At 37.4% G+C, this 14,313-nt stretch overlaps 1 protein-coding gene across 5 annotated transcripts in view; it reads right to left on the bottom strand.

The window, feature by feature from the left end:
- Window positions 1-14,313, bottom strand: part of MAGI1 (membrane associated guanylate kinase, WW and PDZ domain containing 1) — a 627,930-nt gene that overhangs the window by 30,043 nt on the left and 583,574 nt on the right. For 3 of the 5 annotated variants that reach the window (XM_038772794.1, XM_038772795.1, XM_038772799.1), the window contains 4 exons: window positions 10,856-11,072; window positions 6,280-6,363; window positions 2,771-2,862; window positions 1,877-2,069 (listed from right to left, as the gene is read on the bottom strand). In XM_038772794.1, coding sequence (XP_038628722.1) covers window positions 1,877-2,069; window positions 2,771-2,862; window positions 6,280-6,363; window positions 10,856-11,072 — 586 coding nt within the window. The remainder of the gene's footprint in view (window positions 1-1,876; window positions 2,070-2,770; window positions 2,863-6,279; window positions 6,364-10,855; window positions 11,073-14,313) is intronic. The other 2 variants (XM_038772796.1, XM_038772797.1) reach the window with 1 other exon arrangement.

The following is a 14,313-nucleotide window of genomic DNA, read 5'->3' as shown; positions in this document are numbered from 1 at the left end:
TCACTTCTCTGTGCCTCAGTTACCTCACCTGTAAAATGGGGATTGAGACTGTGAGCCTCACATGGGACAGGGATTGTGTCCAACCTGATTTACTTGCATCCACCCCAGAGCTTAGTAAGTGCCTGGCACACAGTAAGTGCTTAACAAATTAACAATTAACAACTAACAGGGATGCAATCTGGGGCAATGGAACAGAAGAGTCTAACCCGGCAGACAGCTGTGGCACACTCCTGCTTTTGGGAGGTTTTTGAGGGAAGTCCTTAGATTTACTGTGCAGGTTTTTGGGTCTCACCACAAAACAGTAGTAAGACTTGAATTTGGAAACACAGTAGAGTGTGTTGTTATATCAGCAAATGTATACAAATAACTACACAGGTGTAGTAGTCCAAACTTATTTGATTAAAGAAGAGAAAAGTTGGAAAAGTCAGGGAAGCAGCATGGCCTAGAGAAAGGAGCTCAGGCCTTGGAGTCAGAGGACCTAGACTCTAATACCGGCTCTGCCGCTTACCTGTTGTGTGACCTTGGGCAAGTCACATAACTTTTCTGTGCCTCAGTCCCCTCATCCGCAGAACAGGGATTCAATATCTGTTATCCCTCCTACTTAATCTGTGAGTCCCATGTGGGACCTGATTATCTTGAATCTACTCTAGCACTCAGTAAAATGCTTGGCACATATGAAGCACTTAACAAATACCACTATCATCATTACTATTATTATTATCATAGGGATAATCTGTGTGTTACCAGTACACACATAGAAAACACTTTCTTGCCCCTTTAGCAAGGGGTTTAGGCATCTCCCAGCATGCTATCTGGTGCAATATGTGGGCTTGAAGTAGCCTGCTCTACCTTTTAAAATCAAGCTTTTGCTAGGAGACATACATTTAGAGTTTCTCGCTCACTGTCCATCTCTTTCCCAATAAAAAAGTTACAATTATCTTACCTTGCAACCCAAATATTTCCAGTGGGCAATAATCCTTCACTATGCTGGTGAATAGGTAACATTTGCAAGTAATCTCACCAAAATTTCATATACTTTAGGATGGAAAAATTAGAACAGTGACTCTTAGCTAGAGAAAGCTGTCATTCTCTTTAATGAACTTATTTCTAGTTTATTTTCCCCCTGCTCTTATAATTGGAAGCTATACTCTTCCAGACTCCCACTGACCTGAAACGTCTACTTAATATCTCTCCCTTAATAGGGTAAATTCAGATAATAGGGTAATAGGGTAAACACAGATTTTGGCAACACAAATTTGATTACACTTGTCACAATATAGGTAATTAATATGCCCGTGACAAAAACATTTTATTCACACATGATTCTGATGTCATGTACAAGACAATAAGTAAACACTACACACTCTTTCCTTAGTATCCACGCTGCCTTATTGGACTTCCAGCTGCTGGAAGTCAACTGAGTCATTGTGTGATCTATAAAGAAATGCACTCTTTAGTTTTGATTTTAGACATATCTGCACAATATACATTTTTCATTTTACTCTAAGTTTTCAAATGCAAATTGTCCTGAGGTTTAATGGGAACATCCTTCTCACATTAGACGAGACCTTACTATATCTTCAGTGAAGAAGACTTAGTAGTGGAGCCCATCGAAGAAACTAAGGAATGGTTATTCACGTAGCCTTTGGAAACTACATAGTGATACCACATTAAAAGTACTTCTACATGATGGTGATTTTGCAGATTTGTGGTATCAGTGAAGCTTATTTTCCTTCTCCTAAAAGAAATGCTGTGCTTTCTGGTACGAATATAGAACTCAATCAGACTCAATGTTTGGGAAGGCAGACATATAAAGAGCTCTATGGTTCCAAATTGGTAAGAGAAAATGTTCCCACTGTTCAAATTCAAAACTTACCTGCATACACTACTTTGCGCCTCACAGTGAGATTGACATGACCTTGCTTGGCAGCTTGCTGCATAAGTTGGACCACAAGTTGGTGAGATTTCCCAACCACTGGTGTTCCATCCACACAGATCAGTTCATCTCCAGACCTTAAGCGACCATCAGCATCAGCAGCACCCAGTGGTACAATGTGACCAATATAAATCTATTAAATTATTAAATTGAATGCATCATATAAGCACAGAGCTGACAAAAGTGGCCAGTTTACAGCAACATTATCATCATCATAATCATCATCATCAACAGCATTTACTAAGGGCTTACTTTGTGCAGAATACTGTGCACTGTATTTGCCCAAATACCATTAACTAAACGTGATCACCATTCTTAAAAATGATCATCTGAAGGAAGACCAGTAGTTGACACACAGAAGATACAGTGTGCATCAGGCTAATTGCCACACCTTCTAATGTCAACCATAACTACTAAGATGACAACTGCTACACTGAATTTTATAAATGCTGAAAAAGGATTCTATTGGTTTGAGTAATTTTATATAAATGCCAAGTAGTTCTGTGACATCGTCAACCTGTGAGAGCAACTTTGACTTGCAATAGGTTTACATTTTTCTTAGCATTGCTAACCTATGATTAAAGTCAGGGTGCCATTGTCATTTTCCATATATTTAGATAGTTGGCAGAAATTCCACATTGACAAATTATCCAAATGGCAAATGAACTTCCTAACAAACAACAAATTACTTTCATGCTCAAAAGAAGTCAAATGAATTTTGTAACCTTAAACCACTTGAATAAAAATTGCAGTTTACCTTGCTACATAAGAGCTTCATATATTTAGAAAATGGTACTGAAAAAAGAACAAAACAAAATTTCATAAAGTACTTACAGGTTCTCCAGGCTCATTTCCACCCAGGATCCTAAATCCAAATCCAGTTTCTTTTCTCCACAGGAAGATATCCTGTTCTTGATAATCTGGAACTGTATAAAGGAGAAAATGTATTATTTCTACCTATAGAAGTTCCACATTCCCAAGGGTCATATCCATTCTCTCTCATACGAAAGGTGATCAAAATGAAGTGAGTAATAGAGGTGGCACAAATAGATTAAAGCATTGCAACACAAAAGTGGGAGAAAAATGGACCAACTGAGAATTGATACAGGATGCTGGATGAAAGATGGCAAAGTAGGGCCCTGATACACTTGATGACCTTGTTTACCGACACCTTTTTAAAACAGCTGATCATTTGAGGTCTAATAAAACCTAGCCAAAATGTTTTTATATAGTATAATTCTACTTTTCATATTTCCCTCACTCTGAACTCACTCTCCAAGTTCTCTTTGAGCCAGTGTTTGAGATAGGAGAATTGGGCCCTCATCAAGTTGTCAGCTTCTAAGTGTAAGTAGTGATGGTTTAATGAAATGGAGCAAATATAAGTGACAGAAACCTATGAAATGCTGGTGCTGTTTTTAGGATTCAGCAGCACTAGTTATCAATGATCAATCTAATGGTCATTTTAAAATCAGAGTATACAATCCAGTAAGGTTTGAGATCATTTAAAAAAGGAAGCTATTTTCTATTTCCATAAAACAGTTCAGGTTTGTATATTTTAAGATCTGTAAGGCTCTTGTAGAAAAAGCACGGGAGTGGGAATCAGAAAACCCGAGTTCTACTCTCAGCTCTGCTCCTGGCCAACTGTGTGATCTTGGGCAAGGGATGTAACCTCTCTGATCCTCAGTTCCTCTGTTACTTCATAGAAATGTTGTGTTAAAATTAGATGATCACTGTGAAATTACTTTTGGAAAGATAAAAGTGGTATACTACATACTTGTACTGTTAATTTTTCATATATAAGTTTGTTGTTTGGCATTTTAACAAAATGCTTCCAAGAAAGAACAGTGCTTTGCACATAGTAAGCACTTAATAAATGCCATCATTATTATATAAATTGTCTTTAGAAAGATGCAAAGGCCAAGGAAACCATACACATTGGCATACTATGATATTGTGACAAGAGGAACATTTCTCTACACAATGAAGTCAAACAGAAGTAAGGGTTTTGGGACCTAAACTTACATTTCTCATTACTAAAATGCATTTCTATTACCTGATAGAAGAATGAAACAGACTTGCAGATTCATTTATGTTTTTCAGTGTTACACTGCAAGCAATTATACTCTATTTTTCTTAAGCCAAAGAGTCTGTTAAAATCCAAAGGTCTTATTTTAGGAAAGTCTACTTTAAATTATATTTCTTGTTTTTGTGAAATATATAAATTAAGATTATAATATCACTTCACAATCAAACAAACAGGACTCAACAAAGGTAAATCTGTCACCGCTCAATTCAAAATTTAAAATTTTTCCATTCAAAAATCTTAAATGATTTTTAAACATTTCTTCTAGACTTTTTAATGCTTTTAATTTACTGAAATGCTCCCTGACATGTTCACTACACTGGGGATTTCATTCTGAAAGCTTATAGGAAAGCAACATGGCCTAGTGGAAACAGTCCGGGTCAAAGAACCTAGATTCTAACCCTGGCTCTGTCACTTGTTTGCCGTGTGACGTTGGGCAAGTCACTTAACTTCCCTGTGCTTCAGTTATCTCTCTGTAAAATGGGGATTAAATCCTCCTCCTTTCAATATGCAACCGGGACTGTGTCCAACTGACTATCTTGTATCTTTCCCAGGGACAGCACTTTAAATATAGTATGCGTTTAACAGATATTAAAAAAGTTCACAGAGGATAAACAGGATCTTTTTGCTATTTTTTAAATGGCTTACTAAAGAATTTTAAATGCTATTCAAATTCACAAATTGGATTGCATGGTAACAAAATGATCAAATGAATGGGTACTATGCATTTGAGTCTGACGCTTCTGTTTCAGCCATTTAAATGCTATGATTTCATTTATGCTCTTTCAATACAATACTTTCTCATTGTAATTACAGATAACTTATAAACTAAGCTGTATAATCCTATGTAACATATAACTAAGCTACAAAATCAGTGTACTATGTGCACAATTGCAGAAAACTAGGGTCTTACACATGCTAAGATGACAGTAATTTTAATTTTAATCATATAAACTAGCTGGCTGAAGGACAGTTGCAGTTAAAAGGAGGCTTTTGTAACAATGTAATTTCAACAATATATTAAATCAGGTTATGTTTTGGTCTTCAGTTAAGTCAAGCATAATATACCACCAAAATATACCACTAGTTCTTTCCAATAATGCATCACAGGATTTCTGGAAGAGTCTGGATAAATCCTTTGGAGTGCATATACTGCCTGTGAGAAACAAAATGGTTTCTGCAGAGAACTCAAGCCTGGACCCATCTTTTTAACACCTTTTCACACATGCACATTTGTCAACCCCATGGGGACACCAAATGTAGCAAATGTTTGCCTTATGTTCCTCATTTACTGATAGAGAAAAGCCTGGTAAAGCACGGGTATCATAGGCTTGAGTTTATCACGGGCTTTAGACCACAGCAACAAATAGGATATTCCAAGCTTAAAATTCTAATGCAATTCTAACTCTAATTCTAAGTCACTTCATATAATCTGTACTTAATGGGTGCAAAAGAAATCAGAGTTTTCTGCTACATTGAGTGATCCATCCAGAATTAAATGGCATCCAGAATTTGAAATGCTCAGGATGAGAAACACAGACCAAGCATAAATAGACAACATGTTAATTCACAGGGACTATGATAAAAGAAAGTCTTTTTATAGCTCTTTACAGGAAGTTTGCCGAAATACAGATCAAGCAATTAAAAATCTCATCAATCAAATTTGACCATCGAAGAGGTGAAATCTCGCATTTCTGATCAATGTTTTCTTTTCTTAGCAGAAAAAAATGTTCAGCATGTCTTTCATAATCAATATTCTAACCTCACTTTCCAGACAATTAAAAATCTATTTGAAGTGAGGACTTTGGTATGGCTTCTTGATTCCTATGTATGTGATCATAGCCTTAGTCAAAATAGACCATTAAAAATGCTTAGGGGCTAGGTCTATTTTTTTTAATAACTTTTGTCCAGTGAACAACTTCAGAACATCATCTCATAAACAATGGCAAAACTGAAAAAAACAATACAAAGACTTTTTTGAAAATGACAAGGAACAGAGCTACTAGCTTTGAGGGTGCACCTCACAGTTAGTACTCCTTTTCAAATGCAATGGACACACATACAATTTGCTGCCTCAGATCTCCAGTTTGTCGATTGGAGGATCCAAGGCACTTTCTCCCCTCATCACTCCTTTCTGTGACTTTTCTCCCCCCCCCCCCCCCTTTTCCTGAGTGATAAGGCTCTCTCCCATTCCAGAAGATTAGAAACATCAAACAGGATGCAAGACAATACAGAAGTAAAGTTTTCAACTGGTTCTTACTCTTACATTCTCCAAAATTCGTGGAATTGATTTCTCTCTCTCTTTCACCCTTGCTCAATCCCGATGCAGGCGAAGGTGACATAGCTGTAATATTAATTTTACAATTTTGCAATCCTCAATGTATTTGCTTTCTTGTTATTTCATGTTAACTTAATTTTGATTGATGAGCAATGTGCAGTTCAGCTTTCATACATACTATTGTGAAAGTCATGGCTACTATGGATTCAATGAAGCATGTGGATTTATTGACTTATTTTCAAAAAATAGAAGAAAGAAAGAAGAAAACAGTTGATATCACACTACCTGATCCTTTTTGGAAAATGCAATAAAACTGGAATTCACAAAATAACATTAGGAATCTTAGGAAATTATCATCTTTAGGGTCTTTGAATCTTTTCACATTGTTAATGAACAATATACAGAACATTTCCATGTGAGATATTTTTTGGAGGATTGTGGCAAGCCTGTTATGCTACGGTTTTATTGAAATCCTTTTTTTAAAAGTTTTATAAAACGTACTTGTCTGACTGATGCCCTGCAAAGTTGCCGAAATGAATGACAGATCACTGAAGCTTACTATAGGACTATAATACAAAACAACAACAGCTAAATGTGTGTAACAATGCATCTTCATATGAAAGATGTTAAACCATACCTACATGTACGATTACGGTCGGTTCGGCCACAGGTGTGTTTTACTCTGCATTTTAGATGGAACACGGAGGCAGAAATCAGGAATATTTTCCCAACATGTATCTGCCTGGGTGGAACATGTAGCAGTGTTGGATATGAATGGGTTTAGTACTAAAGCCCAAATTATTTAAACTGAGAAGTTTGTCAAGCACACAAACCCCACTTTAGAGGAGAACCGCCTGAATGAAGGATCCATCACCTTGATCACAGCTCTGAAGCCTTAAGGATTTGATGTCAGGGTCCTAGTTGGTTCCATGGCCTCTGAATGGAGCAGAAACTAAAGAGAGTGGAGGGTTGGACAGGGGATAAGAAGAAACTCAGAGATGCCTGCCCAGGGGATGCTATGTGGCCACCTTTAAGTCTTGAGTGGGCAGAGATCAAGAAGTAGTATGGATCTGAGAGTAGGAGGAGCAGGGCTTACACTCAGCTCTGACTCTAGCCTGCTGTGTGACCTTGGGCAAGTCACTTCATATAATCTATACTTAAGTTTCTTCTTCTGCAAACTGGGCAAAATATTAATAATAATAATAATAACACTGTCCTTTTCTACCTCACAGTGATGTTGTGGGGACAAAGATGAGATAAGCCATGATAAAGTGCTTTAGGAAAAATGAAAATTATAGAAAATTCAGGGTATTATTATTATAAGAGCCTACTTGAACCACTAGACTCTTGAAATTCCCCATGCTAAAAGAATTTACAGATTTCTAAACCTCAGGATATGTGATCTCTGTGCAGGAACAAAGTTGCTGTGGGCATTGTGTTCTGTGCATAAAATCATTTAAAAGGATGTTAAGTAATATATTTTAAATAGTCATTCTGGTTAGCATACACTTAATTGCATTTGATGTTACTTTTTTTCAAAATCCTTCTTAGTGTAGTATTACACATTATGGCTCAGCTAACCCTAACATTTTAAAAATTCAATTTTCCAAAGCAGTTTGTGATCAGGAATGAAGTTAAAATAATAAAAAGGTGACCGTGTGTTTTTTTTAGTGAGTTACAAAATTGTTTTACAGTGTTTGCCTTAACTTTCAATGAAATGTTGAAGCTCATTAAAGGGATTCATTAACACATCTGCAATTCAGATTAATTCATTTTGTCACTGCAGTTTTGACAGATGGCCATATTCAGGATATGATAAGCAAAGCAATCAGGTCACGTAAAAACATGTTGATAGCCGACTGGGTTAATCTTGAAATTAACTTTAATAAACTGAAATGCAAAAAGCACAGGCTACAATATCTTTTCAATAAAAAGTGGGATGATATACTACAATCACCTCACTGTGGCAGACTATTCAATTATCCTTCTTTTCATGGAATGCTTTGCCAGTTTTTAACGTCTGCCTTGGAAATAAACCAGTTGTCAAATTTAACCGACAAACTGCAACCTCCCCAATGTGTGCAGATGCAGAGCATCCATAGCAATCATTTAAAAGGCTAGCCTGATGGAACTGTGGATAAGGTAGACTGCCCATTAGAGGACAAAAATTATTCTACAATTCCTTTTCAGGACTTCCTGGAAAGCTTTCCTGAGGCTTTTCACTACTGCAAAGCTTCATTATCCTCTCCAAGGAGGATATCCTCTAGACTATATGCTCATTATAGGATGGCAATGAGCCATCATTATATTTATGTTTTATTGTACTCTTTCAAGCACTTAGTACAGTGCTCTACATATAATAAGAGATCAATAAATACCATTGATTGATGGACTGATTAAAGAGTGAGGGACTAATTGTTCTGCCATCTCAACATTTGTTTAAACTAATTATTTAGGTTCTTGGCTCTGCACGGGAAGTGCAAATGTTTTTCATGCTGGTTGCCACTTTGGCCAGTCCCATGGGTAAAGGGCTTGGCTTTAGCATGAGAACTTTCATTTTCTAGCAAAATTAGAGAAGCTGGATTGCATGCCTTAATTTCATGAATCTTTCTTTCCTCAAAAATGAAAAAAAAGGCACTTAGCCTATAGCCTTGCTTTTAAACAAGCGTACTTTAGCAGCAAGCAATCCACTCTACTATGCCCCAGCATTTCTATGCACAGTTTACTGTATCACAGACAAGATTATATACTGAATCTAATCCAAGTGTTTATCATTGTAGCACAAACCTGGGCCCAGGGCAATAAAGAGACAGTGCGGAAGTCAACTGAATTTAAACTGTTGCATTGTGTGATTAACTTCTTTTAAGTAAGGAACTATTTGTAAAGGATATGACATTGCTGTTAAACTACTCTTGGCAAAATTGTCGCCTCAAAGTCTTTTAGTTTAACCCATGAAAGTTTTCCTGATAGAGAAATTTTAAAAAGAGGTGTTCTTCCTGCTATTGATATTTTCACAAATTACACATATACCATCAGAAACCAAAAACCTATCTCTCTGAATTTTCTCTCGGTCCAGTTCCTTCTGTGTGCCTTCTTCATCCTCTTCATATTCTTTAGTCCTCCACCTCGATTCCTCCAACACCAGTCTCCAAAAATTGAAAGTTTGAAAGGTATTATGGAATAAAGGATCTCATTATACCTCAGGAGGTGATCTTTCCAGAGATCAACAGGGTGTCCAGAAAAAGGATTATTAAACTTCTTAAAATGAAACACCACACTTATTTCAAACACCTTTGAAATGAGGCAGGCACAAAAATGAACATGGGGTTGATGCCCTGGGATGGCTGCAGGTTGATACTGCAGTGGTACTGTTGGTTGCAGGGATTTCGCTTTCGGTAAGGTCTTTGCCGATTGTATATACACACTTTAGGGGAATCAATAACTGTCTCCTTGCATTCACTGACTTTTCATCTATGTAGTAATCATTGGGGCGCTTTAGATGGATTCTATTTAATTCTAAGTACTGTATCAGAAGAAAGGCAGTGACACTTCCCTTGAGAAGAGTCTTGAGAAGAATGATGAGGCCAATCCTCAAATCCTAAATTTGGGAAGATCATAAGTTTGAGTTTCAAGATGTTCCCGTTTTATGGAGAAAGCAATGATGTATAACTTCCGAAGAAGTTTCAAGTTTCATACCAGGTGCTCTGCACACAGTAGACAGTAAATACTTCTATAACTATGATTAACGTAACTAACAACAATTAAAGTTGGACTGACTGTAACTGACTCTGGAGAAACTATCAATCTCAATCTACTTTTCCCAAGATCCAGACCTTACTCTTAAAATAGATGTTGATGAATAATCTTCGAAACCTGCCTCATAAAGTAGGGAAATGAAAATGAAGCAAATATTGTGTTTCCCTCAAAAGAGAACATAAGATATATTGTATAATGCTGCTTTATCAGAAATAGAGACGAGGTGAAACCCAACTAAATACACACACTGTAGGTTTTGGATCTTGAATCAATAGAATGATATCCTGTAAAAACACCTTGCATTTTTAAAAGTCAAGAACAGAGCAAAAAGCATCTCATTTTCTACTCCTTATCTTGATGACAAAAAATAATTGTATGTTCTATTGCATATCATAGCTACTATTGGTAATGAAAAAAAGAATGTAATCTGAAAATACATCTGAATCACCGCTCCAGAAATGACTGATGAAAAAGCAAACAGCTTCACTTCTCTAAAACTGAATTTTTTTAAAAAAACCTAAATTTCATTCAAGCCTTTTATTTGAATACCAAATTCCTTAAAAACAAAAACACAACCCCCAAATGACATTAATTCTCTGTGCATTTCCAGCAGATTCAACTTGGCAGATCCTTTTGCATCTTTATTCTCCGAACTGAATTTGCATGCATTCACTTAAACCGTAAATCACATCTTTTCAAAAAACATCTAAAATAGTTAAAGCAGTGATACCTAAGCAGGAAAATGATTACTGCTAAAGTCAGAACAATAGTAAGCTACAACAGAAATCTGTGCTATACTCACGTCGGCTTTCATACATGCTCCTGGATTGAGCCCAGATTTTGAATGGATCCGGCTTTTTCTGCCCAGAATTTTCTGTTAGGTCCACTGCTGGTCCTTCGGCTGTAGTGTAGTCAGGAAGCACCTGAGTGCTGTGTACGGGAGAAGCAGTGTGGGTGCTGCGGTGACTAGAAACACTATGCTGAGAACTGTTTTGGCTGTCTTTCCTTTCCAGCGGTTGCTATATGTAAGCAAGTGAAAAGAAAAGGACAGAAGTTTATTATTGGTTTTCATGTGGGTGTTTTTCCATCATTTTCTCTTTGTTCAGCACTTCTGCATACACATACATAAATATATAACAACCTTTTGGCTTCTACCTTTACCGGTTAACACGGAGTGCAGATCAATTCCCTCGTGACTGAGAGAGAGGTAGATGGGTGTGTAAAATAGAAAGCATAGAATCACAAAACCTACTGGTCTCCATGTTGCGGAATTAAAGAAATCAAAATGACACTACAGAATGGCTGGCTAATACACCACACTGGTTTGTTACAAGAGAAACTGGCTTTAATATCATCATTTCTAAGTTGTTAGGCTATACAAAATGACAAAAATGGCTTGATTTTTCACCCTATAAAAATCAGGAGGCACAGGACCAAGGCTCAAACTACACCTCCCACCCTCTACTCCCTTGCATTTTAGACAGGTGCAAAATGACACTTGTCTTTCTGCCATGTATATTAGATAAGCTCCCAGAGGCCAGAGACTACATTTTAGGGAAAGCGCATGGGACTGGGAAAGAGAAGACATGTGTTGGAGTCCCAACTGTCAATGGCCTACTGGGTAATCATGAGCAAGTCACTTAACTGCCCTGAGCCTCAGTTTCCTCATCTGTAAAAGGGGGATAAGATAGATTGGGAGCTCTCACTGCATGGCAGGAACTGTGTCCAATCTCATAACCTTGTATCTACCCTAGCGCTTAACACATAGTAAGCACTTAATAAATGACACAGTTATTAATAATGCAAAGTACATACCTAGTTCCCAATCTGGTGTGTAGGGTTATTTAATAAAAAGAAAAGAGCACTGTTGTTTCACATAACCCACTTGGCATGGATGCCAAACCCTGATATAAGGGATCATCCACATGTTGCTGGCTGCAATGTAGCCATCAAAACATATGTTTCAATGTTATTTTCTTTGGAAGATTTCAGTTAGGCTTTCCTTGTATCATATGTCACTTTTTTCCATTCAATCCATGAGCACCAACAGTATTAAAAAAGGTAAAAAAGTATACCAATTAAATGATATTAGGGAGGAAGCTCATTAAATCCTAGCATCGTGGACAAGCTTACAAAAGATGCTGCCAATTATTCTGAAGCATTTTTAGGGAGGAAGGGGGCCATGGGATATTATGCTTTCTAATTGGGGATTCTTTTGGAGGCTGACTTACTGTTCTTTTCAAGATTTCATGAAGATGAATTGAGAAGCGAGGAAAATAGACTAGGTGACCTTTCAAGGTTTCTTACTGCCCTAAGATTCTATAAAAAAATAGGTAAAGCCTTTGCTATCAAGCAACCTAACAACCAAAATCTCCATCACAGCACTGACTCTCCAACTTCTTGCCCCTCTTTCTACCAAGACCTTCCAGTCTCTTTCCCTGCAAGGAATATATGTTTTCAACTTCTCGCTCTCCATTCTCCAGGACTGACTCATCTTCCCTGCTCAGTTATCCCCATCCCAGTATTTGTTTTTCCAGTTTCGGGATTGCTGCCTCACACCTGGGAAAACTGGGAAGAGAAAAAGTTCAATTTCTTTACATGCACCACTAGAAGGAAATCTAGAAAGTTTTCTAGACTGTGAGACTGTTGTTGGGTAGGGGCTGTCTCTGTTGCCAAATTGTACTGTCCAAGAGCTTAATACAGTGCTCTGCACACAGTAAGTGCTCAATAAATATGACTGACTGACTGAATGAATGAATGAAAGGCTCAACAGTTAGATTTGCTGCACAAGGGCTAACTGATTTGAATATTGACTATGCTTAGAAGCCGAGACTTGGGAACAAATCACTGATTTTTTAACATTTTCTTTTTGCAAGAATGCTTTCTATAAATTGAGCGCATGAGAATTTAAATCAGGGAAAGCATACTGATAACAGCCATACACTGCTTTGCTCTCTTTGAAAGAGCAGGTTACATTAACGGTAAGTGTGGTTTTATTTCCTCAGTTGTTTTAAAGGAGCATACTTTACAAATCTCCATGTAAAAGAGGGTCAGAATTGAAATTAGCTGCTCAGAATGGAGCTAAGTAAACTGACACTTCAGCATTCATTCTGCCCAGCTACCAGACCCACTGATAAATAATAAATTTGAGATTCCCACACTTTTATTCCAGCAGCTTCTATGAATACCAAATTCACTTCAAAGTTACATAATGGTTCTTGGAACTCCTTAGCATTTGTTCCTGGACACTGTGGTTAGGAATTGAAGAAAACTGCCTATGATAGAGCACAGTGAACAGGACTCATTCAACCGAAGTGGTCTGAATTTTGAGATTTTTTTCCCCTTTTTTTGATTTCAATTCTCCATCTAAATCATATTGCTCCTAAGAGGGTGCAAGAAGGGGCATGATACCTTCTGACAGTTACATACTTGGAAGTCATAAATAACACTCTCACGTAAAATATCACTGACTCATCTCTGACATAACTAATACTAAATTGTTCTCCTGGGTGTTGGGAAAAGTGTTAAAAGGATTTAGTCCTCCAGAGACAAATAAGGGGGAACTGGGGTAAGTTGCATGGATACATCCTAGCAGTCCTATTCAAACTCAAACAACGTTTTTGAGTTCTACTCAAGCAGACTGCTCAAATAATATTTTTACTCAACTTTCAACCATTTCCAACTGTTTTTTCTTTCAATGTACATGAAAAAGCCACATATTGCCTGGGTTTGCAACAGCACAAGGAAACTGGGCTATTAGGTAGCTGCCTGGTCAATTTGTTCTATTCAGGAAGCCTAACCAGATCACTCACATCCTCAAACATCTATTTTGAAATCTGCATTGTTCATTAGGGCTATCTATGTGGACCAAATAACTACATAATCACAGGAAACAGCACAGCCTAGGGGAAAGAGCATGGGCCTGGGAGACAGGGGACCTGGGTTCTAATTCTGGCTCCACCACTTGTCTATTTGTCTGCAAGTCACATAACGTCTCTGTGCCTCAGATTCTTCATCTTCAAAATTGGGATTCAATACCTGTCACCTGCCTACTCTAGACTTGAGTCCCAGTTGGGACCTGGTGATCGTGCATCTACCCCAATGCTTAGTACAGAGCTTGGCACATGGTATTGTTATTATCATCATTATCACTTACCAATTTGGGTTGCATAGGCAGCCATTACAAACCAATTTTCCCCAGAACTTCGTATGCTTTATGAAAAGCATAACAGAACTATTTTAGTCATGATGAACTTCTAT

Source organism: Tachyglossus aculeatus, chromosome X1, assembly GCF_015852505.1.
Source record: "Tachyglossus aculeatus isolate mTacAcu1 chromosome X1, mTacAcu1.pri, whole genome shotgun sequence".
Classification (NCBI taxonomy): Eukaryota; Metazoa; Chordata; class Mammalia; order Monotremata; family Tachyglossidae; genus Tachyglossus; species Tachyglossus aculeatus.
Note: the sequence above shows the minus strand (reverse complement) of the source record. Positions and strands in the feature narration are given on the sequence as shown.